This window comes from Mesoplodon bidens, assembly GCF_964165515.1.
Source record: "Mesoplodon bidens genome assembly, chromosome: 18".
NCBI lineage: Eukaryota > Metazoa > Chordata > Mammalia > Artiodactyla > Ziphiidae > Mesoplodon > Mesoplodon bidens.
Window position 1 is genome coordinate 31,852,792 of NC_138175.1, and position 26,217 is coordinate 31,879,008.

Here is a 26,217-nt window from a genome sequence, read left to right on the forward strand (position 1 = left end):
CTTCGTTTGTCAAGTATTTGTTGCAGTCCAGGCATTGGACTGGATGCTGCGGAGACCAGAAAGAATGAAACAGACTTGGTTCCTGCCTGGTGGAGCTTACTGTATAGTATGGAGATAGCTACTAATATGTCACCTCCCCAATAGACAGAAAATGGCCCTGAGGAAGTGGTGTTTGAGCAGAGGTCTGTGTAGGGGGAGAGAAAAGAACGGTCCAGGCAAAGGGAACATCCAGTGCAAAGGCCCCCTCTTGCGGTGGGGCAGAGAGGGAGAGCATCACACCTCCAAGGAATTAAAAGGATGTAAGTGGGTGGAACCTGGGGCCTGTGGGGCTGCACAGGTGTTGGCCCTGCCATGCTGGGCCCTCGGTGATAGTAAGGAGTTTGATCTTTGTCCCAAGAGCAACAGGAAACCACTGAAGGGCGGGGCTCCTCAACAGAAATCAAGGCTCTTGTTAGCAGTGAAGAAGGGGGAAATGGTTACCAGGTACGCAAGCAACAGTACTTACAGAAACACCCCAAACGTCGCCTATCCAAAAAAGAACTATTTCCCCATCTCCCCTACGCCCGTAAACAGTATGGTTTACTGTTTCTCATCTCAGTGAGTGGTCTCACTATTCACCCAGTAGCTCAAGTCAAAATCTAGGCTCCATCCATGATACTCCCCCTTGTCTTCAACCCCTTACCCTCCATATCTAATCCATGGCCAAGTCCTGTCCATTCCACCTCTTAAATATCTGAACTCATTCACTTCTCCATCTCCACCATCAAATTCATGCAATGGTCTCTTGCTGAGCCACCGCAGTGGTTTCCCAAACGCTCTTGTATTGGCACAGTCTGTTTTCCATACAAAGTGGCCTTTTCAAAATACAAATCCAATCATATCACTTCTCTGTCTAAAGGCCAGGGATCTGGGGTAAATCTTGCTGAGCCCTAGCCAATCATGGCAGACTCATTCCACTTGTCCTTGACTGGTTTCATTGAGGGCAGAGACCCAGTGACTCATTTCTGGTAAGCATCGCTTGGGGAGAGCTTCTGGGAAAGGGTTTCTTGTTCTTCGAAAAAGACCTTTGGGAGAAAAGGATGCTTTTTATTTTGCTAGACATTGTCACATCTGGGTGTGTCTGGAATGGCAGCAGCCATCTTGCGACCAGCCTGAAAGCAGTGCCTAAAGCCCAGAGTGGCACCGCTGGAAACTGCCCTACATGTGAGGCAAATCCACTGGCTATGCAAGCCGATTTTTGAGATGGATTTTCTGGCATGTGCGGCTGTAAGGAGTCTGATATGTGTCTGAAGCATCTGGTGCCGAATGGGCAGTTGGATACGTGCAGCTGAAGCTCAGTGGAGAGGTCCGAGCTGGAGAAATATATGTGAGTCCTTGGTGAAGCTGAGGGAAGGGATAGATTGCCAAGGAGGAGGGTAGAAGGTGAGATCAGAAAAAAGTTTAGGAGAGGATGAGACTGCCAAGAAGTTTAGGAGGGATTGGGTCAGAGAGGTGCCAAGGGAGACCACCTGTGGCCAGGAGAAAGGATTTCCTGTTTATCTTCCTCTTTATGTTGATTGAGACTAATATTAAGGAAGGGCATTACAACATTCCTAAGTGTATTCAAACTGGACAAAAGGAAGTGGCTCGGGAATGTTTTCACTAGAGGAGGAAGTTGGATTTCAGAACCAACCCTTGGGATTAGGGGAGTTTGGCTGTCTGCCATTTTACAAGGAGGTCATTTTACCAGAATTTCAAAGGCAACCAAAAATTGAACAAACAACCTGATCAGGGAATGCTTCTCTTCTGAGTGTAAGATACTGAGTTAGGTGGAGATTGGAAGGGCATCCCAAGAGGAGGCACCATCCTAAGAAAAGGCTCGGAGGGTGTAAGCCAAGGGCATCCGTCACAGAATGAGGCTGGAGAAAAACGTGCGAAATGAGATGGGAATATAGGAACGAGGTCAACATAGGGTGTGTTTTGTAAATCAGGCTAAGTTTAGATTTTATTCAGTCTGAAACGGCTTCCGTGGAACGTTTTTAAACAGTCAGGAGTTGGATATGGTAAAGGTGTTCCAGATCACCTTTGTTAGGTTAAAAAAAAAAAAAATCAGAGGACAGGGAGCTACGTTACCATGAGAGGTTCTCAAACTTCAGTCCGTACCAGAATTACCAGAGGAACTTGTGACAAATGTAGATTCCTGGTACTCACCACCCCCCGGATTGGGATTCTATAGGTTGGGTCCGATACGTACACTTTCAAAAAAGCCCTCTGGCAGCGCTACTGCCAAGGGATGAGTTGGGAGTTTAGCTCCCATCCTCTGCATCCCTTCGCTCCTCCATTCTTTGACCCAGAAAGTGGGCGTTTCTCAATGTTACACTATAAATTCTTCCAGGGTCTATCAACCTGACAGCGGCCCCAGCCCCTCCCACGTCGGGTGGACCAGACGTGGCGGTCTCGGGCCCCGCAGCGACGCCAGGGACTGAGGACCGAGCAGGGGCGGGCACCAGGCGGTCGAGCGGCTACCGGGCTCCTCTCTTGGACTCCTGCCCCGAGGCCGGCCCCGCCCTGCCTCGGGTTTGGAAAACCCGCAGCCACAGTCTGTCTGAACGACAGCGGCGGCCACGCACAAACCTGTGGGCGGGTCTCCATGGTGACTGGCTGAGGCTGTGACCAATTATGTATCGGCGTTTGTTTCCTCCCGATCCCTCCCCCGGGGCCGATACTTCCGTGACTGACAGTTCTCTCTGGACGCTGTTACGTAAGGGGAGGGTGAAGTGCGGCCCCACCCGAACTGAGCAGATTTGATTGGCAGGACCTAGTGCTGCCGCCCCACCGCCCCCCCCCCCGGAAGAACGTCCTTGACGGACAGGTATAGGAGCCACTCGGCGCCGCGAGGCTGGGCGGAAGCGTCCGGGCCCAAGGGAGGGGGGCAGGGGGCGGAGCCGGAGGCTGGGAGCCGGGCTGGGCGGGGCGGGGAGTAGGTAGGGGCTGGGCTGGCTCTGCGGCCAGAGATGCTGAGGGGCCGCGACGGCGCTCTGCAGCCGGGAGCACTGCATTAAAAACACCGAGGTGGGGTGTGCTGCCAGGCCGGTGGTAGGTACGCGAGGGCTGTCGAGTCCTCAAACGCGGACCGCCAGCGTCCTCGGGGCCAGCATTTGTATGCCCTACCAGGGGCCCTCGACTCCGTAGCGACGGCGGCCGCACTGGGACATGGAGGCGGGGCTGGGCACCTGTCCGCGTTCGCAGGCACCTGCTGCGCCGGCCGCCGCGGGGCCCGAGGCCTGGCGCTGGGGGCTGTCCAGGAGCGGGGCCGGGCCGGCCTGAGGAGGGGAGGTGGGCCGGACCGGTTTGCCCCGTCCGGGGCCCGCCTTCCTCGGCCCCCTCCCCACGCCCGGCTCTGTCCCCGCTCCCAGGTTGAGGGGGGCGTCCGACGCTCGCAGCCCCCCACCAGAGGGTCTCGCGGGCCCTGGCCGGCCTCGAGCTATTTGCGAGGTCGGGATTTGGCCCCTGCCTTGCATCATCCCGAGACAGGTTTGTCCAGATTCTCTGCGTGCGCGGAGATGCGTTTCCGCCCCGGGCGCGGGTGCCCGTCCTGGCTGTCCCCAGAGAGACGGGGCCGAGGCTGTTTTCATCTTTTCCCTGGGCCCTGCTCCGTCGCCTCTTAACATGGAATTTAAGGCTGTTCGGGGTGATGTGCCTATTTAGGGACTATGGTAAATAGGAGGTAAGCACCGCCCGTCTCTAAGTTTTGGCTCAGGACAGGTGCGGATCATTCGTATAGGGCCGAGCTACGACTTCTCAGCTGTATGATATAAAGAGAGATAATCATGTGTTGTTTGTACGACCAGACCAGCAGAAATTCTAAAGTTGTTTCGGAATGAGCAGGACTTGTGTTTTCTTCCATGTATGTCACTCCTGTTGGAAAAATGCTGTACTGTGCCTGGGTAAAGTAGATAGCTATTAAAGAGTGTAGTTACTCCTGAAAAGCGTGCTACAATTTCTCTAGGTGATTATGTCGTTGCTGGAAACAAAGGCAGCAGTAGACAATACCTCCTTCTTAAAGACAGGAGGAACTGGGGCTAAGTTTTATTTGATTCTTAAGGGCAAAGTCATAGAATCTTTACGTGTTAGACTTGGAAGGGACCTTACAGGTGACTTGATCCACCCCAGTAAATCTCCATGGTGGCAAGCGCTGTATCCCAGGGGGACAGGATTCCCTGTTAAATTAGGTCTGTCCTAGATGATGGTTGGGTGCTGCTGCACATTACTCTGGATCTGAAAACCAGTGTTGTTCTTTTTTTTTCTTTTTTCATAAATTTATTTATTTTTGGCTGTGTTGGGTCTTCCTTTCTGTGCGAGGGCTTTCTCCAGTTGCGGCGAGCGTGGGCCACTCTTCATCGCGGTGCGCGGGCCTCTCACTGTCACGGCCTCTCCTGTTGCGGAGCACAGGCTACAGACGCGCAGGCTCAGTAGTTGGGGCTCATGGGCTTAGTTGCTCCGCGGCATGTGGGATCTTCCCAGACTAGGGCTCGAACCCGTGTCCCCAGCATTGGCAGGCAGATTCTTAACCACTGCGCCACCAGGGAAGCCCCCGCAGTGTTGTTCTTATTTGCACCAAACAAGAACATATACACCCACATAGTTTTGATGTCCCAGCCATTTTGGCTTGTATCATAGTTACCTTTAAAGGCAGATTTGCAAAGAGCTCTCAGCAATAAGATGCTACTTACTGGATGTAAGTCATCAGGTAGGTGGAAGAACCAGAATCCTCATTACTTGGATTCAATTATTGGGTGGCATTGTATCTTGGAAAGCAAAGCAGCAGTAATGGGCACTGTTAGGGTGTGGGACCCACCTGTGGATGTCATAGGCTCGGCAGAAAACAAATTTTTGCTAATTAGGGACATTTGGTACATGCTTCTCTAATGATTTGCTTCTTACAAATTTTGTAAAATGTTGCTTAAATTTTTACCCTTTTCACCTTCAGCTTGTTGACTGCTGCAAGTAGGAATTTAGCAGAGCTCAGTTTTAAACATGACCAAGCCTGGGGGAAGTCACCAGAGCAGACAAATTACTATTCCTACATCTCTGCTTGCTGCTTGTCCTTTGCCTCTTCCTTTGTATTTTTAGTAAATGACCCACTGACTTTGTGACTTTTGAGACATGCTTTCTTATCCACTTCAGGAAGCTTTGGTGGAGGATTTGTGAAAGGTCTCATTTGCATTCCTCTGTTGCATTTGTACCTATTGCTTGGCAATTCCTTAAATGCATAATCCTGCTGTTTCCACACTTGAAGCAGTTGGAAAAGGTCGTTTTTTGTTTGTTTTGTGGATGGTCCGGACTGGACCCAGTTCTCCCTCCCCCTCTGTCTTGTATGCTCTGCCTTTGGTTGCTAGTTTTGTTGGAGAGAATCATTCTGTACTTAAGACACTGTCGAATCAGCTCCCTTGGATCTTTAATTCCCATAACCCTGAGAACTGTGATAGACCTTTTGTGTCTGTGGGTACAGTGCAGTCTGAACCTGGCTTTCCCAGTAGTTAAATGCCTAGATATTATGCTAGTAGCAGCTGTTGTAGTCCATATCTTTTGCACTTCTGGCACTAGAGCTGAACTGTGTCACTGAATATTCTGAATCCTGGCCAAGGACTTGGTACACAGATTCCTGTTGGCATTTAAAGATGGGAAAGAAATTGGAGTCAGGAGAGGGAGGGGGTATAGAAGGAAACTATTTCTAAAGATTTTTCCCCCTAGGTTTTTATAACTACATGTTATATAACATTATACTGTATTTCTGTTTAGAGATACAGATTTAGTTCTTAACTATTTCATAAGTCTTAACTGTTGGTGTTGGTCTGTTTCTCTGTTTTCCCATCTCATTTTAAGGTAAAGTGAATTCTGCGGACGGAAGAGTTTGATGACACAAACCACTGAATTTCTTTGTTCGGAGTACACGTTATGAACCCTTTCTGGAGCATGTCTACAAGCTCTGTACGCAAAGTAGGTATAGTTGATAAATTTACTGAGGAAACCCATTTGTGTCAGAACAGAAGCCAAAATAATTCATACCAAGGTTGCCTATAATCTTAGCAAAATTACCTTGTTTTTCTAGTTTAGGTTTTACTTTTGGGAAACAATTATTTGGTTGATTAAAGTCAGTTCCTGAGACCAAGATCACATCTCAAATAGAAATCATTCTAGTAATCAAAATTATATTATTTTGACTAAGGTTATATTTACACATGATGAAATTTGTGACACTTTATTGTATTAGTTTTTTGACAAACTGCAAGATTTCATGGTTAGAGAAGTGTTGGGCAAGACCAGTCCAATATGGTCAAGTCAGACTTGAGGGCACTGGTTTAAGTTTTCTAAATAAAATATTTTTTAAAATAAAATACATTTTAGGGAAGCTTAAAATACACAAACAAAAAGAAAATGAATGTCACCCATAATTCCACGTGTAAGAGAACACACTATTAATCTTTTTTTCTGTACACGATACTGTGTACGTTTTTAATACAGCTAATTAAGCAGGCTTTGACTGTACTTGAGCCAAGGAAATACCTATGAGATGGTAGTTTAGTTTCTGACTCATTTAGACCTCTGTCTTTGACTAAGAATGACAGTTTATGCTGATGATAGTCCAAATGTGGAAACATGTCCATTAGGGACAAGATCAAAATCAGACCCATGCAAGTGAGAGAACAGCTTCATTCTTAGTTTCTAACCGAAGTGGTGACATCAGGTAGTGACTGATTTCAGTCCTCTATACTATTTATTTTGAGATGCTTAGCACCCGACTTTCTACAGCTAAATGCTAGGGGACCTTTCTAGTCTTGTCTAATTGTGTAGTAACCCCTTGCCCTCTTTCTGGGGCCACCAGGAGAAACCATTTCTTTCTCCGTTTCAAGTAAATCCTGTAAATATTGGCCTTATTGTCTTTATAGGATGCAGCTGAAGAATGAATTTTCTTATGATTTAGCCTTGCTTCAGCTTTGTTCTGCTCTCTGTAATAGCCTGCCTGCTCAACAGACTTTCAGGTCATCTTTTTTTTTTTTTTTTTTGCGGTACGTGGGCCTCTCACTGTTGTGGCCTCTCCCACTGCGGAGCACAGGCTCCGGACACGCAGGCTCAGTGGCCGTGGCTCACGGGCCCAGCCGCTCCGCGGCATGTGGGATCTTCCCGGACCGGGGCACGAACCCGTGTCCCCTGCATCGGCAGGCGGACTCTCAACCACTGCGCCACCAGGGAAGCCTTCAGGTCATCTTGATCATGGTGCTAGAATGTCCTTGTAAAAGAGTAATTCCAACTTTTCAGTCAAAGACTAAAGGACATCACATATAGTCTTGTGATTTAAGAATCGTCCTAACAAATGTTCTCACCGCTTCATCTTGAATAGCGATCTGATGGTGAAGAAAAGACATTAACAGGGGATGTGAAAACCAGTCCTCCACGCACTGCTCCAAAGAAACAGCTGCCTTCTATTCCCAAAAATGCTTTGCCCATAACTAAGCCTTCATCTCCTGCCCCGGCAACACAGTCAGCAAATGGCACGCATGCTTCTTACGGACCTTTCTACCTGGAATACTCCCTTCTTGCGGAATTGTAAGTTCTGAAACTATCTGGTTAACTTTTGAATGACCCTTGAAGGTGAAGGATGAAACTTATTCTGAAGGACTCAGTAAACAGCCATTTAATCTTAAAGCTCAAACCCATCCCCCTCCAGTATTAGCCTTAATGTATATAGGATGGACTCTACTGCTAGCAGTATAACCTTTCTTCACCAAGGCCTAAGTGGTGTTATATAAATACCCTCTTCTAAAAGTAATGATTCTTACTGAGAGCTTGGGTAAGTAAGATTTAAAGGCAAATGTGTGCTTTAATTTCCATGTCTGTTTTGGAGAGCAAGAGGAGGGGGAAACAGATTTATTAAGCATCCAGGAACTTAATTTTGGTCTACCTTTATATGAGGTGAGGAATTCACCTCCTGAAGAGGTTGTTGTAGAGGGCGGGACAGTGGGAAGGTGGCGATCTACTCTTTCTTGGGTCGGACCCAGCTGGAGGTTTGTGTTCCATTCTGGTGATCACCCTGTAAGAGGCATCTATCCTGACAGACTGAGGAGAGGGTCCCCAAAAGAGATGGTCCCAGGAGGAGATGGTCCCAGTAGGCGGAGGTCAGGAAGCCTGACCTTAGCAGTCAACAGTTGAAGGAACGGGAACCAATGACTTGGAGAAAACCTGGAAAGTACTTATTAAAGCTGTCTTCACCTGAAGGTCCGTCATTAGAAAGGGGATTTGACTTATTCTGTATGACCCCCAAGGGCAGAGCTAGGCCATTTTGGGGAAGTTTTTTAAAGATTGGGGCTCCATGTAAGTAAGAACTTGACTAGTCACAGAAGTCAAAAATTGGACTGAAGTTGCACATACCAGTAGAGTGTGAGGAGATGGGTACTTCTGCAGAGTCTAGTAGTGATGACACAGTGCTTGGCCCATCAGAGGGGCTCAAATAGTGATTGAGTGCAGATGGCATTTGATTTGATCATTTGTTATATGGGCAGAAAGTCTGGAGAATTCATTCTGAATTTCAGTCATGTGAAACTTCCTTTGTACGTGAAGTTATTTTAAAAGCATCCTCCAGGCGTCCCTCACTGTGCTAATGTTGTAATGGTCAGAGAGTCTGAGGCCCCAGTGTAAATGGCGAGTGTGATTTGGTAGCGCGGGTCCCTTTAGCTTTATAATGGAAGCCTGTGTTTGAGGCGAGGCAGTGAGTTGGACAGGCTTCTATTGTGGCATTACATCTGCTGTCTCTATTAGGACACAAAATTGCCTTTTTGGCAAACCTCACTGTAGTAGATACATCTGCCAACCGTGCTGCTGTTGATATGCTGAATTATAGTGAGTTAAAAATGGAATAACTACTTTAAAATGGTTGAAAAATAAGTGTGGTAGCAAATAGGTAATAAATAAAAAGAGTCAGTTGAGGTCCAATAAGCTGCTTCTCAGTAAAATTCAGGATTGGCCGGTTAATGTGTTTTAAGACCCTCAGTCAACATTGTTCTTTTCAAGGTCTGGTCACAGTGTTACCTGTTTAGGCTCATAGCTCAGCTAAAAGAGGAACGGAGCAGAATGGCTGTCAGGTGACCAGGTCCCGGAAGAGCCAGCGCAGCCTCTGTCTTCCCTTGTTTCAGCACCCACCGTTTCCCACGCCACGGCCCACAGAGTTCAAGTGTCTGAGTTGGGGGTAAAGTCAGGAGCAGAGAGTACAGTGTGAGCGCCTCAGGCTGCCTGCCTTCTACCAGGAGCACTGCCGCACCGACTGGTGTTCAAACTTAAAATGACCCCCAAATGAGGGTAATTCCATGGAATTTTAATGTCTTAATTACCTGAAGTTGTATTTTAAAAAGGCTTTTAAATGTGTGTGGGTAAGATCTGTTGTTCATGGTCACAAAAGCAATAATCGTACAGATACTCTCACTGACCTAAAATTTGATGTCCAGAATTACCTACAGGTTGGTTTCCAAGATGGTGTTTTGGGGGAGCTGATTTCTGGGTGGAAAACTTGATTGTGTATCCCTGTTCGGCTTTAATTTCTTAATCTGGGGCCCTTATTTGGCTGTGTTTCTCTGTAAGCATGTGTTATGAAACCAGTAAACAGGCAGCAGTCAGGGCCAGGTGAGAGACTGTGATGACTCTGTCTGTATGGTTAGAGCATCAGCTGCCCTTCGAGGGACTATTCCTTCTTCCAAAAAATGGACGTGGGTGGTTTGGTCTGTATGTCATTTCCACCCATGCAATCTCACTATTCTGCTGCTTCTGTTTTAGTACCTTGGTTGTGAAGCAGAAGTTACCTGGTGTCTATGTGCAGCCATCTTATCGATCTGCATTAAGTAAGAAGGATTCGCTCTTTTTATAGCATATTTGGTTCCTCTGACACAAACTTAGCCCTTAACTGTTCTTATTTCTTCCTACAGTGTGGTTTGGAGTAATATTCATACGGCATGGACTTTATCAAGATGGTGTATTTAAGTTTACAGTTTACATCCCCGATAACTACCCAGATGGTGACTGTCCAGTAAGTTGGGGATAGGGTCTGGCTTCTTTTCTTTCTTGGACCCTCCTCACCCTCCTTACTGCAGGAGGAGGGTTTAAGGGGCTTTAAAGATTTCTTGGTTCTTTTCCTGGCCTAATACTTTTATGATTTCAGTTTCCCGAAATGTTTTGTCTACTCAGTAGTCTTTCAGGGGGATTTTTTTGCTTTGTTGCATCTTTTGCCATGCTAGCCTCTGCCTTCAGCTTTACTTGTTTCTCTGCTCAGGGTGTGCAAGTGAGGCTGGAAGCTGTAGTACAGCTCTCACTACGTGAATTGCGATTGTTATGCTATGGTAGAAAAGAGTGACTTTTCCCCTGCTTCACTGCAAAATTTGGTTTTACAGGAAAATGGTGAAAGTAGTTAGGTGTCCCTCTTGAGGCAGCTCTTTGACTTTAAGCAACAAAACTGCCTTGTCCTGAAGCTTCTTTGACAACTTATCCGCGTGAGTTTAATGTGCTCCATTGCTTCCATTAAAGGATGTGTCTCTGTTTCAATGTAGCGTTTGGTGTTTGATATTCCCGTCTTTCACCCGCTAGTTGATCCCACCTCAGGTGAACTGGATGTGAAGAGAGCATTTGCAAAATGGAGGTTAGTAAGTAAGAGTTTCGTGTGGTGACATAAGCCAACAAGAGGAAGCCTCAGTAATCCTGCCGTATTTCCCTTTAGGCGGAACCATAATCATATTTGGCAAGTATTGATGTATGCAAGGAGAGTTTTCTACAAGATCGATACAGCAAGCCCCCTAAACCCAGAGGCTGCAGTTCTGTATGTTACTTTGCTTTGTTATGTAAGATAAATTTGAAGAGATAGCAAAGTAGATTATGTTGGTAACCTTTTGATTTAAACTTTTAACACAGGTACGAAAAAGATATTCAGCTTTTTAAAAGTAAAGTGGTTGACAGTGTTAAGGTGTGCACTGCTCATTTGTTTGACCAACCTAAAATAGAAGACCCCTATGCAATTAGGTAAGTGGTACATTATCAAGATAAACTGCACTTTGCAGTACTGTGCTGCTGTTTTCCAGGTGGCCTTAGAATGGGGATTTAAAAGGAAAGTGTATAATCTGTTAGCCTACAACCTTTCTAACTTGGTATCAGCTTGATTTCTGCTTTCAACATGGACTGACACATTGTGCCAATAGCAAGCTATTTAATGACTTTGGTTTTCTAAGGATCCTTGTAATGTGCTCATTCAAATGTAAGGACTTTTCTTTCCAGTTGGAGCCCCTATTATACTCCCATACCCCAACCAACTTACAGATTTGGTGAAAAGAGGGAAACTGAACAGTGTGAGAGTGAATAGTGTGAACGATGGGTTCCTTGAGCTTGTGTTAGTTTATGTTGAGGAGGAGTGTCTGCAGGAGTATTGAAAACTGAAGCCGTTGAGCTCTGGGGCAGCACTGGTGTTGCTGTGCCTAGCGGTAGTGGTCAAGAGCTTGGGCTCTACAGTTAGGCTGAGTGACTTTTGCACTTACTGGCTTTGGTGACCCAGAGCGATTACTTAATTTTACTGTGCCTCACTTTCTTCAAGTAATAGGACTTCAGGGGTGGTTGTGAGGCTTAAATGAGCTAACCCATGTAAAGTGCTAAGGGATAGTTATTGTGAGAAAATCATTTAGATAATGTCTAAAACTTACATATTGACAACTGATTAAAGATTGTTCCTTGTTAACTTTTGTTAGGGGAACTGGGTTAAAAATGTAAAAAAATGGATGTTAAACAAATTTAGTGAGCTATTTTTTAATATTTTTCTCTTCCTGAAGCTTTTCTCCATGGAATCCTTCTGTACATGATGAAGCCAGAGAGAAGATGCTAACTCAGAAAGTAAGTAGATTACCAGTTTGGAAATCGTTAACTCACTGTTTCCTTTCTAAAATATCTTCACTGGAGGCTACTCAGTATATACAAATAACTTCTGGGGAAACAAATTTGTACAGTGCTGAAATCCCCTCATCAGTCATTTTTTAATGTCTGTTTTTCATTGTGCCTAGAAGAAGCCTGAAGAACAGCACAATAAAAGTGTTCACGTTGCTGGCCTGTCATGGGTAAAGCCTGGCTCAGTACAACCTTTCAGTAAAGAAGAGAAAACGGTAGCAACTTAAGAGCTGGTGAATCTGGTGCACCGTGCACTTTCCTGCTGGACTTGGGCTAGTAAAGCTGACCAATGGCAAAGGGGACTGCCTGCAGAGTAAAACGGTGTGCGCAGTGACTGGTGTCAGTGTTGTCTGTGTATGCTTAGGTTGTAACAGCAAGGTCTGGAAACCTCTCTTTACGTAATGCATTACTTCTGTCAGAAGCGTCTTCAGGGTGGTTATCTAGTTCAGTACTCCAAATTCTTGGGGACCTGGAGGCGTACGCATTTTTCTGAATATAATGCTAAAGGTAAGTTGCATTCATTTAAACTAATGAAGTAGGCAGAGTTCAGCACTATCTAATGCTTTTTGAATCAGTGGTTTCCGGTGTACATATGTTAGGATATGGAGAGGAGATGTATAGAGAGAGCAGTTTCCTTAGCTTATTAGCACTTTTAGGTGGAAGAGCACTTGAACCTCGGTCTTCAGCCTGTTGTGTTACTGACACACAAGCTGCTGTCACTGGGGTACATGTTAGGTGAGTGAGAAGAAACCAGGACACTTGTTCAGAGTCTTGTTTGTTTTTAAGCAAATTACTTATTGTATTTTTATGGCAGGAGGGAGAAAAAGTGTTAAAACGGTTTCTAATGAAGTCAGATATTTAAATGATGAAGGACTAATGTGTTTCGTAGAGACAATAAACCAATAAATGATTGTTCTTTGTCATTTATGCAGGACATTAAATACCCTTTTCTCAATATAACTAAACAAAGATTAATTTATAAGTGCTTTATTGAAAAATACTTATTTTCATATAAAATTACAGTAGCAGTAAGTATCTTGAGAGGTTTTATAAATATTTTTGCAGAACACTATTCTAATTGAACAGTGTAAGTTCCATATTTCTTTCAGAGCAATATGAAGTTACCTAGTAACTTTGTTTATACTGATTCAATTTACAATTGAATTTTCTCCCTAATAAGATTATTCATTCAACTTTAAAACTGCTGGAACAATAGTGATTAATAAAGGTATATATAGATAATTCAGTAGCTGTTAAATTAACATTTTCTAATTTGTATAAATGGTACTATGTACTAATAAAAACCCAAATTCTCCAATCTATTTTTTAAACTTCCAGGAACGCACCCAAAGATATTTAAAATATATCACCTTAATAAAGACACATGTCTTTTGGATAACTACCTCCTAAAGGAAGAGGTCATAATTTTTCATAATAATCCTCTTAATTCAACTTGATTTAAAATCTTTACTTAGCCAGCTGATCCCTATCAACAAAAAATGGAGAATTTAAAACACATGCCCAAAAGGTAGCTACTGGGGCTTTAACAATTTTTAAAAAGTACAAAAGCATCAAGGAAGATACTGAATTAAGTTCAGCCTAGAAGTTTTGTACTTAATAAAGTTCACATTGTAGAAAGTGCCATTGCAAATACACAGCAAAATCTGGGTTACAAAATCATGCTTTTTACAGCCCTAAAGTGCCACTTCTTATACAGGTTCACTCACACATTGCTTGCACACCAGTCAAGCACTTGTCACACTGCACCACCACACCTAATGGAGAGAGGGAAGAATTACACAAAGGGAATGGGAGACTTGGACTAATAACCTAGGACCTTCAAATCTGGGCGCTCTACCTTATTACCTTTTAGGAATGCAAAAATCTTACACTCCTACCAAGTGTTTTAGGACAAAATACCTACTTTTGCTTTTCATGAGGGCCAGGTAGGAATGAATTGAAATACAGTTCCTCTGCTGGAAAACGTTAACAGAGACCACTTATACACACATTTGAGTATGATTTGTTCTCTGAAATTCTTGTAGTAGCTTTGCCAAAGAGTTAAAAAAAAAATCCAAGTTTGGATTCTAAGCAGCCTTGATGGCAAGCACTGAAAGGTAGGGGAAAAGGCAGTTGGGATAAGTAAAAATATCCTAAGGATACTGAAAGGATTAAGGAAAAGAGCCCCATAATCTAGCATGCATTACATGATGCTGCTAAACAGAGTTTGTGAAAAGACAGTTTCAGTACAACAGACTAACCTCAGTGGGAACCGCGGTCATTAGCTACATCTTGGAGACGGCGTAATAAGGCAGAATGATTTTCTGGGCAAATTCTTTTTGCAGGTGATTCACTTCCATCTTCCAGAAGAATCCCTCTCTTTTTGGTTGGCGTTTCTCCTGTCCGTATCATACTGTTAATTTCTCTCAGTCTCTGGGGGGGGTGGGGGGTTAAAAATAAATATAAAAACTTTAAAATTCTAATACACATAGTTCAATGTTAAGTCAAAGAACCTCAAGTAAGTTAAGCAGTTTATCTTGAAGAGTTTGAACACCTTTATAAAGGAACGTACTACAAAATTTTGTATCCTTCCAATTTCACTTCTCAGCTGGCTGACATTGATGACTATCTGGGATAGAGGCAGAGTATTTCTATTTTTTAACAAGCTCCAGAGGTGATTTTGATGTAAGCTTTTCCACAATGTAAGAGTTCACAAATTTATGATTTTTTTTTAGAAAAGTTATAGAGCATCACATTGTTATGCCACATTTAATCAGTTTCATACATTTCCATTTTCCTTTTTTAAAAAATAGCATGACTTTACACAGTATTAGGCCGTTTTTCCCCCAGTCTAGTGTTACTCATTTTCTAACAGCCATGGAATTTCACAAGAGAAGCCTTAATTCCCTAAGGCATCCATTGTAGGTAATTTATTAGTATCATCTAGAATTCTAGAATGTATTGATATTAGTTACATGTCATCCTTGGGAGAATTGAGAAAAATTCAGGCAGATTATTTTCTGCATTCTCTGGTTCACACTGAAGAACTTGGATTGAGAAAAACTTCGCCAGAGGGCTAGAGAGACTGGATTTATTTATAGGTGCCTTCAGCACTAAGTTTCTCCAAAGCCCCAAAAGTTAGCTATTGCATTATTTTCTGGTAGTTAAAAATTTTTTTTCATGTGCTGCTAATGTCATTGTCCATGTTTCCTAGTGGAAAGCATACTGAGCAGATTTCATATGCATTTATTATAGGAAATTTCAAACATACAGGAAAGTAGAAGTATATAGTGAACCCTCACATGACCATCACCCTACTTCAACAATTTTGGCCACTCTTATTTGATCTATACCCCTCATTCATTTCTCACCCCCCAGATTGTGTTAAACCAAATCCTAGATATTTTACTTTTATTTTGAAATAATAGGCTTTTCTGAGATTTTAAATAAAACCACCAGTTTTTCATTATCAGTATGTGCACCTTCTCAAATTTCAACCATCTTAAGAAAGCTGTCCTCTGACTGACTCTTCTGCTCTTTGCCTCCCAAAGTCTGCTCTGCACTTCCTATCGCTAGTCTCCCATTCACTTGAATATTCCTTAAATTGTTAATTGTATACACTAATTGTATAAATGTTATTTGTATATAATGTGTATACATCATTATATTATGTATATATTGTGCAGTGTATAATTGTGTACCTTACTATACATAACACATTAATGTAGAACATACCTTTATACATTGTACATTAACATGTATAAATTTATAAACAGTACAGTGTTTTTATACACCATAATTTATACAATATATACATGATAGTTTAAAAATGAATAAATTCTTATTGCCCCCCAAAATTCATACAGAATACACCTTCTTGTCCTCACCCCATCCCTAGGGACACCTACTGTTATCATTCATTCACTGAAAAAATCAGGCTACTGTGTAGCTTTCTCTTTTTCTAGGAATGCACTCATTAGAAACATAATAATGAACATTAAGTGGGGTTTCAAAAAAATTAAAATGGTATATTTTATGTACTGTTCAGTTAGCATTGTCTTAGGTCTTTTCATATCAGTATATATGGATCACACCTCTTTAACTGCTATATAGTATTCTGTGGTAATCTGTATCATAGTTTAATCCCTTATTGATGTATTATTTCCTCCCAACTGTTCAGTACTATAAGCACTGTTACCATAACTTATTATTTAACAAGTTGTACCAATTCACTGAAATTGCCCCAACAAGTATCACTAATGATTGATCAGTCAACTTACCTGATCTTGTGTGGTGTTTGGTAATTCTTTTCTCATGGTAGTGTAAATGTTAGGATATCATAGGTTAATTCTAGACCCAAGATACTTCTTGCTTTGCAATATTCTTCCTTGATCTCAGCCATCACCTATTAAGTTGTGATGACAAATCTTTCTCCAACCAACAGCCTAATACTGCTATCATTTATTGGAGAAATTCCCAATTCTGTGCTAGAATTTTTTTTTGAAATATCCCCAGGTGGTGATAATATACAGGCAGGACTGAAAGCTACTGATCTTGACACTTAACTTTTTTGCACAAAATGTCTCTTTTTCTTAAGTTTACACACAGTAAAATTCACCTGTTTGCTTGGTGTATCAGTAGTTTGTTCCTTTTTATTGCAGAGTAGTAGTCCATTATCTGAGTGTACCACAGGTTTGTTTATCCCTTAACCAGTTGAAGAACATTTGGGTTTTCTACTTTTTTTTTTTTTTGCTGTACGCGGGCCTCTCACTGTTGTGGCCTCTCCCGTTGCAGAGCACAGGCTCCGGACGTGCAGGCTCAGCGGCCATGGCTCACGGGCCCAGCCGCTCCGCGGCATGTGGGATCTTCCCGGACTGGGGCACGAACCCGTGTCCCCTGCATCGGCAGGTGGACTCTCAACCACTGCACCACCAGGGAAGCCCGGGTTTTCCACTTTTTGGCAATTAGGAGTAAAGTCAATATAAACACTCATGTACATGTTTTTGTAGGAACCTAAGTTCCATTCCACTTGGGTAAATACCTGGGAGTGAGATTGCTAGTTATATGGTAAAGATATGTTTACCTTTAAAAGAAACTACCAAACTGTTTTCCAGGTATAATGGCTACGTTAAACCATTTTGCATTCTTACTAACAATATATAAACGTTCTAACTGCTCCACATCATTGCCACTGATTTGCTATTCTCATTTTTTTAGATTTTAGCCATTCTAATAGGCACATAATGGCTGAAGTGTATTCAAATCTTTTGCCCACTTTTCAATTTGGATGTTTTCCTGTTGAATTCTGATAATCCTTTATATATTGTAGACACAAATCCTTTATCAGATATGAGATTCATACAGTTTTCTCCCAGTGTGACTTGTTTTTTCTTTTAAAGAGCAGAAATTCTTAATTTTGATGAAATCCAACTTATCAATCTTTTATGGATTGTGCTTTATGATGTTGCATCTCATGTTCACAAATATTTTCTCCTGTGGTTTCTCCTAGAAGTTTCGGTTTTAGGTTTTACCTTTAGGTCTATGGACCATTCTGAGTTAATTTTTTTGTATGGTACAGAGTATAGGCACAAGTTTACTATTATTATTTTTGTTTATGGATATCCAATTGTTTCAGCATCATCTGTTGAAAAGGCTGTCCTTTTTCCACTAAATTGCTTTTGCACCTTTGTTGAAAATCAGTTGGCCATATATGTGTGTTCCATTTCTGGATTCTATTCTGTTCTATTAATCTGTATGTACTTGCACCAGTACTACATTGTCTTAATTAGTGTAGCTTTATATATTGTCTTGAAATCAGATAAGTGTGAGTTTTCCAACTTTTTCAAAATTGTTTGAAACTAGTTTCCTTTGCATCTTCATATAAATGTTGGAACCAGTTTGTTAATTTATACAAACAGTTCTGGGATTTTCACAGGAATTGGAGTGAGTTTATACATTAAGTGGAAGAAAACTGACATCTTGATACAGTTTTCCAATTCATGAACATATTTCTGTCCATTTCTCAGTCTTTAATTTCCCTCACCAAGGTTCTAGTTTTCAGGATACGAATCTTGAACATCTTTTGTCAGACTTATCTGTAATTTTGTAAAGCTATTTACATTGTTTTAAAAAATTTTTACTTATGATTACTTGTTGCTAGTATATAGAAATACACTTGGTTTTTGTATATTAATCATGTAACCTTGCTAATCTTATTAGTTCCAGTAACTTTTTGTACATTTTGTCATTTTTCTGTGTAGAAAATCATATAAATGTAGATAGTTTTATTTCATCCTTTTCCATTTGCATGCCATCTTTAAGCTGCTTTATTGTATATGCTAGGACCTACAGTTTTAATGTTGAATAGGAGTGGTGAAAGCAGATATCCTTCCTTGCCTTATTCTTTTTTTTTATAGAGTTATTTTATTTATTTATTTTTTTGCTGCGTTGGGTCTTTGTTGCTGTGCATGGGCTTTCTCTAGTTGCGGCAAGCGGGGGCTACTCTTCATTGCGGTGCGTGGGCTTCTCATTGCGGTGGCTTCTCTTGTTGCGGAGCACAGTCTCTGAGTGCGTGGGCTTCAGCAGTTGTGGCTCATGGGCTCTAGAGCACAGGCTCAGTAGTTGTGGTGCACGGGCTTAGTTGCTCCGCGGCATGTGGGATCTTCCCAGACCAGGGCTGAAATCCGTGTCCCCTGCATTGGCAGGTGGATTCTTAACCACTGTGCCACCAGGGAAGCCCCCCTTGCCTTATTCTTGATCTTCGAGGGAGGGCATTCAATCTTCCAGCATTAAAGTATGAGGTTAGCTGTAGAGTTTTTTTTGTATACATTCTTTATCAGGTTGAGGAAGTTCCCTCTGAGTTTTTATCATGAATGAATGTTGGATTTTGTCAAATGTTTTTTCTTCAACTAATGAGATGATATATCTTTACTTTATTTCTTCCTTAAATGTTTGGTAGAATTTACCAGTGAAGCCATCTGGGCCTACAGTTTTTAAACTATAGATTGTTTGTTTAATAGATATAATTCTACTGAGACTACTTCTTCTTGAGTGTATTTTGGAAATGTTGACTTTCAAGGAATTTGTCCATTTCATCTGCATTATCGCATTTATTGGCAGAAAGTTTTTTATCCTTCATTATACTTTTAATGTCTGTAGGACCGGTACTGAATCTCTCATTTCTGGTATTGGTAATGTGTCATTTCTTTTTCTTTCCCAATTAATCTGCACAGAGATGTATCAATTTTAAAAATCTACACAAAACCCCTAGCTTTTAATGACCTTAATTTTCTCTATTTTTCAGCTATTTCATTGATTCCTGCTTTTCTAGTTGCCTAAGGGTGAAACCTTAGGTCACTAATTTGACACCTTCCTTCCTAATATAGATATTTTGTGCTATAAATTTCCCTCTTAGCACTGCTTTCATGGCATCTCACAAATTTTGATATGTTGTTTTCATTTGGTTCGAAATATTTTCCAATTTCTCTTTTATTTCTCCTTTTTTATTTTCTTTCTTTTTTTTTTTTTGCGGTACGCGGGCTTCTCACTGTTGTGGCCTCTCCCGTTGCGGAGCACAGGCTCCGGACGCGCAGGCTTAGCGGCCATGGCTCACGGGCCCAGCCGCTATGCGGCATGTGGGATCTTCCCAGACCGGGACACGAACCTGTGTCCCCAGCATCGGCAGGCGGACTCTCAACCACTGCGCCACCAGGGAAGCCCTCTTTTGTTTCTTCTTTAACTCTTAGAGATTATGCAGTTTAGGTTCCAAAAATTTGGGGGGTTTCCTGATATCTTTCTGTTATTGATTTCTGATTTAATTCTGTTGTGGTCAGAGAAAATACATTATTTAAATCCTTTAAAATTTACTGAGACTTGTTTTATGGTCCACAGTGGGTCTATCTTGGTAAATGTTACATGTGAGCTTGATGCTGTTGAGTATTCTGTTAGTGTCATTTAGTCAGTTTGGTTGATAATGTTTACATCTTGAATATCCTTACTGATTTTTCTTTGTCTACTTATTCTAGCAATTATCTTGAAATCTCTTGACTGTAAATGATTTTTTTCTATTTAAGACTGTATGTCCTCTCTATAATTAGGAAATGACCTTCTCTATCATTGATAACATTCTCTGCTCTGAAATCTGCTTTCAGATACCAATATTAATGATACTAATGTAGTCACTCCAGCTTTCTTTTGATTAGTGTTAGCAGAGGTTAACTTTGTCCATCCTTTTTCTTTTTAAAAACAGCTGTATTGTGATATAATTTATATACCATATAATTCAACCATTTGAAGTATACAAATCCATAGCTTTTAGTATGTTCCCAGAGCTGTGCAACCATCACCACATTGAATTTTAGGACTCTTTCATCATCCCAGAAAGAAACTTGATCCATTAGCTGAAACCCTCCATTCCCTTCAGGGGATCACTAGTCTACTTTCTGCTTCTATAAATTTGCCCATTCTGTACATTTCATAGAAACCGAAGTACAATATTTGTCCTTTTGTGACTGGCTTCTTTCACTTAACAATGTTTTCAAGGTCCATCCTAGTTGTAGCATGTATCAGAACGTCCTTTTTATTGGAGTAATATTCCCTTGTATGGATATAGATTTATCTATTCATCAGTTAATGGGACATTTAGGTTATCATCCTTTTACTTTAAACTATTTGTGTCTATATTTAAAGTGGGTTACTAATAAGCAGTAAAACAGTTAGGTCTTCCTTGTTTGTCCAGTCTTACAATTTCTGCATTTTAATTGGTATATTTAGACCATTTATATTTAGTTGCTATTTGCTATCTTCTTCCTTTTTTGGCCTTTTGAATTGAATATTCTTACTCCAATTCATTTTTTCCATTTAACTTTTTAATCCATTTGGAATTTATTTGGTATAGGATGAAAATCTACTAATAGAGGAGTATCAGAGCCGTTTCCACCAACTAAAATTGCCTTTCAGGGCTATTGCAGATTTATATTTCCAGCTTTCACAATTCCACTGGGTTATCATTGGAATTAGATTAAACCTATGTAATGGCTGGAGGAAACTGTATCTTTTTAATATTTGGTCTTCCTACTGAAAAACATTAGTATATCTTCATTTATTCCAGTTTTTAAAAAATCTCTTATTCAAGTTAAAAAAGTTTTCTACACAGGATCAATTTATTCCAAGGCATGTGATACTTTGTTACTACTGTAGAAAATACAATGGAAAAACATTTCCTAATAGATTTTTGCTGCTATCATTTTTACTTGTTTCCCCCAACTTTTTCTTTTTCCCCCAAAAGATTTCAAGCCTACAGAAAAGTTAGTTAGAAGAATAGTTCATTGAGCACCCATTTATCTATCATTAACATTTTACCACCTTTGTTCTCTCTATAATTTTCTTTTTAGCTGAACCATTTGAAAGTAAGTTGTTGACACTGGGACACTGCATCTCTGAATACTTTAAAAACATATTCTCCTATATAATCTAGTACCATCATCAATACCAAAGACATTTAACAGACATTTAAAGATAAACATTAATGTTAAAGTCAATATTCAGTTTTCCCACTTGTCCCCCAAATATCCTTTATAGCTGTGCTTTTCTATGCAGGATCCAATCAAAGGTCATCATGCCTTGCATTTGGTTGTCATGTCTCTTTAGTCTCCTTTACTCTATCAGTACTCGCCCTACCATCTATCTCTTCATGATACTGGCATTTTTTTGAGAGTCTAGGCAATGTGTTATATATGTGTTTTTCCTAAGCAATCTATAAATACAAATATCACTTAAGGACCTTTAAGATGCAGGTGCACTCCTTAACATAGCGTATGATTCCTAGGGATCTAGCCTTACTGCCTCAAGAACTTTGTTTCCCTTCCCTTATCTGCTTCATCCTGGATGCCCTTCCTTCTACCCCTCAGCAATCTGCTAACTTTTCATCCATTAAGGCTTCACTCATGCTTCCCTCCCCATTGCAGACTGAGGCAGATGCTACCACTTAAATCTGTGCAAATGTGACACTGTCCAAGTGTCCAAAATGCCCATTTCTCCCCTTAGACTAAGAATCCAGAGGACAGAGACACTTCCTATCCCAGGAGGAGGCACTTAGTAAATCAGTTAAGGGATCGAAATTTTCCTTCCCTAACAAATTTGGAATTTTAAAGTTTTACAAATGGAATAAAATTCCAGATTTATAGCAGAATATTCAAATATACAAATAGGAAAAGGGAGGAATGAAAATCCAGATCCCTTACCCTATTTCCAGCTCTAAAGTTCTCCCCCCAAACCCTTGTTTTTTGCTGCTTTGGGACTTACCGGTCACTCTTCCTTGACAGATCCCATCACTCATGGGAGTACTGAGGGTTTCCCAACAACCCTGCTTCTAGAATCCTAAGCATTTTGGGGTTAATAAAGGCCAATATTTATATTAGGCTCACCTTTGAAGGACTGTTGCTGAAGTAGTAGAAAATCTTTTCTCGAGGAGAAAGCATTGCTTCATTTTTATGCGGGGATATGTACACAGGATGATTTTGAGACAACTGTATTCGGCGAGGAGAGCCTGTTCTTACAAACGGATAGGGAGAGAGTGGAGGAGCATCCATCTGTTTAACAAAAAAAATTTCTAAGAAAGGTAAACGAAATTTCTAACCAGGTGCTTTTTTTGAAAATGGTTATTTTTATTGAAAGAGTGAAGAGGTATAATAAACCAGTAGCTTTATGAATGGTAGATAGTGATGTATTAGCAGCAAAAATTAAACCTAAAGCAAATCATACAAATAGCAAACATCTAAGTGCTTTCTTTGTGCCAGTCACTGTTTTAAGCATTTTAAATACATTATGTAATTTAATCCTCACAACAACCCTATAAGTGAGGGACTACTTCTAGTCCCATTTTATATATGAGGAAACGAGGTACAGAGGAAGTTAAATAACTTGCAGGATCACCAAAACTGGTAAGTTTTGGATAATTTGAACCTATGCAATCTGTCTCATATTACTATACTTTGTAGGGAATCCAAATATCATCTTGTTTAATGCTTCATAACAGTAGAAATTATGTTGGTTAAGCCCATTATTTCTGTTAGAGACTTCCTTAGTCTTACTTAACAAAAAGAATTATTTGTAAAACTAGTTTACACAGAAGCAGCTCAAACATGTGATTCCTCATTCCTCATAAGTGAAAAAAGTGTGAAATAATCCTCATCAAACTTACTGCATTTGCCTGTGAGTACTTCATGGCAAATGTTTTAATTTGTTTTATGTAGATGTTGTTGTAGAACTGAATAAGGTCTCCCCTCTCCTCCTCTTCCACATCACTGTTGGCACCTGTGAGACGAGTAGGTGTAGGAGGGGCACTGCTAGGCTGTGGAACTGGCAAGGTGCTGCTTGACCTCATGACAGGACTGGAGTCTCTACTGGCTATAACCGGTGGAACAAAAAGTGTTAAACAGGAAGACTGCTAGTGCAGATTGCTTTTAAAAAGAAAATTCAGTAAGATAAGGGTGAATGGCTACCTGCTCTACTTACTGAATAGCAGCAAATGGGCACTCTTATTCTTCATACCAAGGAGCAAAGCAAAGATAAGATATTAAATACTAATTTTAGGGCTTCCCTGGTGGCGCAGTGGTTAAGAATCTGCCTGCCAATGCAGGGGACACGGGTTCGAGCCCTGGTCCGGGAAGATCCCACATGCCACAGAGCAACTAAGTCCGTGCGCCACAACTACTGAGCCTGCGCTCTAGAGCCCGTGAGCCATAACTACTGAGCCCACATGCCACAAATACTGAAGCCCACACGCCTAGAGCCCGTGCTCCACAAGAGAAGCCACCACAATGAGAAGCCCACGCACTGCAACGAAGAGTAGCCCCAGCTCGCCGCAACTAGAGAAAGCCCACGCGCAGCAACAAAGACCCAATGCAGCCAAAAAGAAATTAATAAAAAAAAATACTAACTGTACTACCATGCTATTAATGTAGCAAGGGCTTACTGAGTAGTTTTCATTAATTTGCACCAAGCTTTCTAGGACCTGAGCCCTGCATTAAGTGGTATAAACCAACAATTAAGGATGGTGTTTCCATAGCATGGTTTCTGTTGACATGCCACATTTTTCTCGAACTCAAGTCAACAAATGCCTGCCTTCTCCATCCTTCGCTAATCCCTCTAGAGAAAAATTTTATGCACAATGTGCCTCAAAGCCACGGGATAAAGGACAAACAGCTCTGTGACTAAATTTAGAATTTGGTTTATTGTCCAACAAATCTTTTGCCAATAAAATATTTTCATAGTTTCTACAACAGTAATTTATTAATCCTTAGTCCTAGGCCTAAAAAATAAGAGAAGCTCTTAATTTCATTTTATAAGTTCATAAAGATCCCACTTACTTCTGTCTTTGTTTAGTTCTGTTGGAGAATTCTGATGGCTTCTGCTATCACTGCTGCCAGAGTTTCTTCTTTTCCTTTTCCCTTTTATGAGAACACTTCTATACACCTTTAGACAGGTCATGAGAAGGGAACAGAAACGAGTTATTTATTGAGCACATCCTAGACTATGTGACTTTGACATGTTATTCTCACAACTCCATATAGTAGTAGTTTTCCTACTCAGGGGAGGTTAATAAATGCAGCCAAGGTTACATATCTATTAAATAACAGATACAGGATTTACATCACGGCCTGTCAGGCTTCAACTTCCAAGTACTGCCCACAATACTACAGAGCAGTAATAATATGCAATTGTAAAATCAAGTCATTCTAAGTCAAATATCAATACAAAGATCTCACATACCTACCTACCTCTTGAAACAAATGAGTAGCATTAAAGGTAAAAAGAGTTTTAACATTTCACTTAATGCTGTTTTGGTTAAATGTACAGCATTATGTTTCCTAAACCAGACTGAATTCAAGGTGACATAGAATCCAAACAGCTTCCTAATTTACATCTATCTTGTGATTATTTGAATTAAAAAGGAATCAATTATTTCACATCATTACCTTTTGGTGAAAAGAGAACTTAAGAACTTAAACTAATCAAGATGTGTAGCTGTCTGCTAATCAAGATGTGTTGCTGTCTATCAATAATTAAATAAGATTAAAATAAAGACTTCCCTTAAAGTAGAATCTTAGTTTTTTATCCTGGAGAAAAGGCCACAGAATCAACTGTAGTTAACTTTTTTGTGTGCCTCAAAGACTTTGATCTTTATTTTCAACCATGAGAGAAAATGTAGTAAGTTACCTGGCTCCGGGCCTGTGGCTGAGTCCTATAGCAACGCATAATATTCTGGAAGGACTTGTCTTCTTTTGTGACCTGGCAAAGAATAAGAGTACTCTGAGAGAGAATTTGACTTCCAGCATAATACTATGAGATGGTCCGTGAACCTGCTCCCCAGTGAAACTGGTGAAAATTATATGAAAAAAACATCATTTAAAGCCTCTGGAAATGGCCCTAAAAGGCATATAACAAATGAAGAAATATATATTCAAGAAAATCTACTAAAATTCAGTAACAACAGAGGGAATAAATGGTATTTGAGCCAAGACCTAGAATAAAAAATTACAGTAACAAAAAATTCATCAGAGGAATGAAAGACTAGATTTGAACTGGCAAAAAACATTTAGCAAACCTGAAGATGGAGTTGTGCAATCCAAAGAACAGAGAAAAAAGAATGAGGAAAAATTAACAGAGCTTCAAAGAAATGTGACACACCAAGAGAGTGTGGAAGTATCAGAAGGAGGGGAGGGATAGGAGCCAAAAGAAATGTTCAAAGAAATAAAGGCTGAAACATTCCCAAATTTATTTTAAAAACAATCTACATATCCACAAATTTTAACAAATTCCAAGTAGGACAAATGCAAAGAGCTCCATACCAAGACATATAGTAAAAAAGCTGAATGCCCAAGAAATGGAGAGTATCTTGAAAGCATCAAGAGAAAAGCAACTTTTTGCTTACTAGGAAACTCTGATAAAGTAACAGAAAACTTCTCATTAGAAACTGTGGAGGCTATGAGACGATGGACAAAGTAAAAACTAAGAATCCGGTATCCAACAAGGTTATCTTTCATAAATGAAAATGAAATAAATACAATCTCACATAAACATAAAGAAAGAAAATATGCTGCTAGCAGAACCATCTTACATGAAAATACTAAGGAAAGTTCTTCATACTAAAAGTAAGTGACCCCAGGACTTCCCTGGTGGTGTACTGGTTAAGAATCCACCTGCCAATGCAGGGGGCACATGTTCAAGGAAGATTCCACATGCTGCAGAGCAACTAAACCCGTGCACCAC

General features: G+C 40.9%; 2 protein-coding genes across 6 annotated transcripts in view; one reads left to right on the forward strand and one right to left on the reverse strand.

The window, feature by feature from the left end:
• Positions 1-2,960: 2,960 nt before the first annotated feature.
• AKTIP (AKT interacting protein) lies at positions 2,961-12,857 on the forward strand. Of its 4 annotated transcripts, none has more exons than XM_081216488.1 (10): positions 2,961-3,079; positions 5,866-5,979; positions 7,382-7,587; positions 9,805-9,869; positions 9,954-10,054; positions 10,572-10,660; positions 10,739-10,837; positions 10,930-11,037; positions 11,835-11,895; positions 12,063-12,857. In XM_081216488.1, exons 2-10 carry the CDS (start codon positions 5,938-5,940, stop codon positions 12,171-12,173), a joined length of 882 nt encoding a protein of 293 aa, XP_081072614.1. In that variant the 5' UTR covers positions 2,961-3,079; positions 5,866-5,937; the 3' UTR covers positions 12,174-12,857. The 4 variants fall into 4 exon arrangements, with proteins under 4 accessions (XP_081072614.1, XP_081072613.1, XP_081072616.1 ...); XM_081216487.1 differs by having other exon boundaries at positions 2,961-3,075; XM_081216490.1 differs by having other exon boundaries at positions 2,961-3,075; positions 12,066-12,857.
• RBL2 (RB transcriptional corepressor like 2) overlaps positions 12,721-26,217 on the reverse strand; it is a 50,986-nt gene continuing 37,489 nt past the window's right edge. The window contains exons 18-23 of one of the 2 annotated variants that reach the window (XM_081216485.1): positions 25,165-25,236; positions 24,315-24,420; positions 23,147-23,352; positions 22,371-22,535; positions 14,208-14,379; positions 12,721-13,721 (exon numbers count right to left, since the gene is read on the reverse strand). In XM_081216485.1, coding sequence (XP_081072611.1) covers positions 14,209-14,379; positions 22,371-22,535; positions 23,147-23,352; positions 24,315-24,420; positions 25,165-25,236 — 720 coding nt within the window. In that variant the 3' untranslated portion in view covers positions 12,721-13,721; position 14,208. Of the gene's footprint in view, positions 14,380-22,370; positions 22,536-23,146; positions 23,353-24,314; positions 24,421-25,164; positions 25,237-26,217 lie in introns of both variants that reach the window. The other variant, XM_081216484.1, reaches the window with a different exon arrangement.

What these genes read in the sequence shown, in the direction of transcription:
- AKTIP (XM_081216488.1), top strand. Translation starts at nt 5,938, where the DNA reads ATGAACCCTTTCTGGAGCATGTCTACAAGCTCTGTACGCAAA. An exon ending in TACTCCCTTCTTGCGGAATT is followed by an intron (nt 7,588 to 9,804) that starts GTAAGTTCTGAA and finishes CTTCTGTTTTAG; the next exon opens with TACCTTGGTTGTGAAGCAGA. An exon ending in GAAGACCCCTATGCAATTAG is followed by an intron (nt 11,038 to 11,834) that starts GTAAGTGGTACA and finishes CTCTTCCTGAAG; the next exon opens with CTTTTCTCCATGGAATCCTT.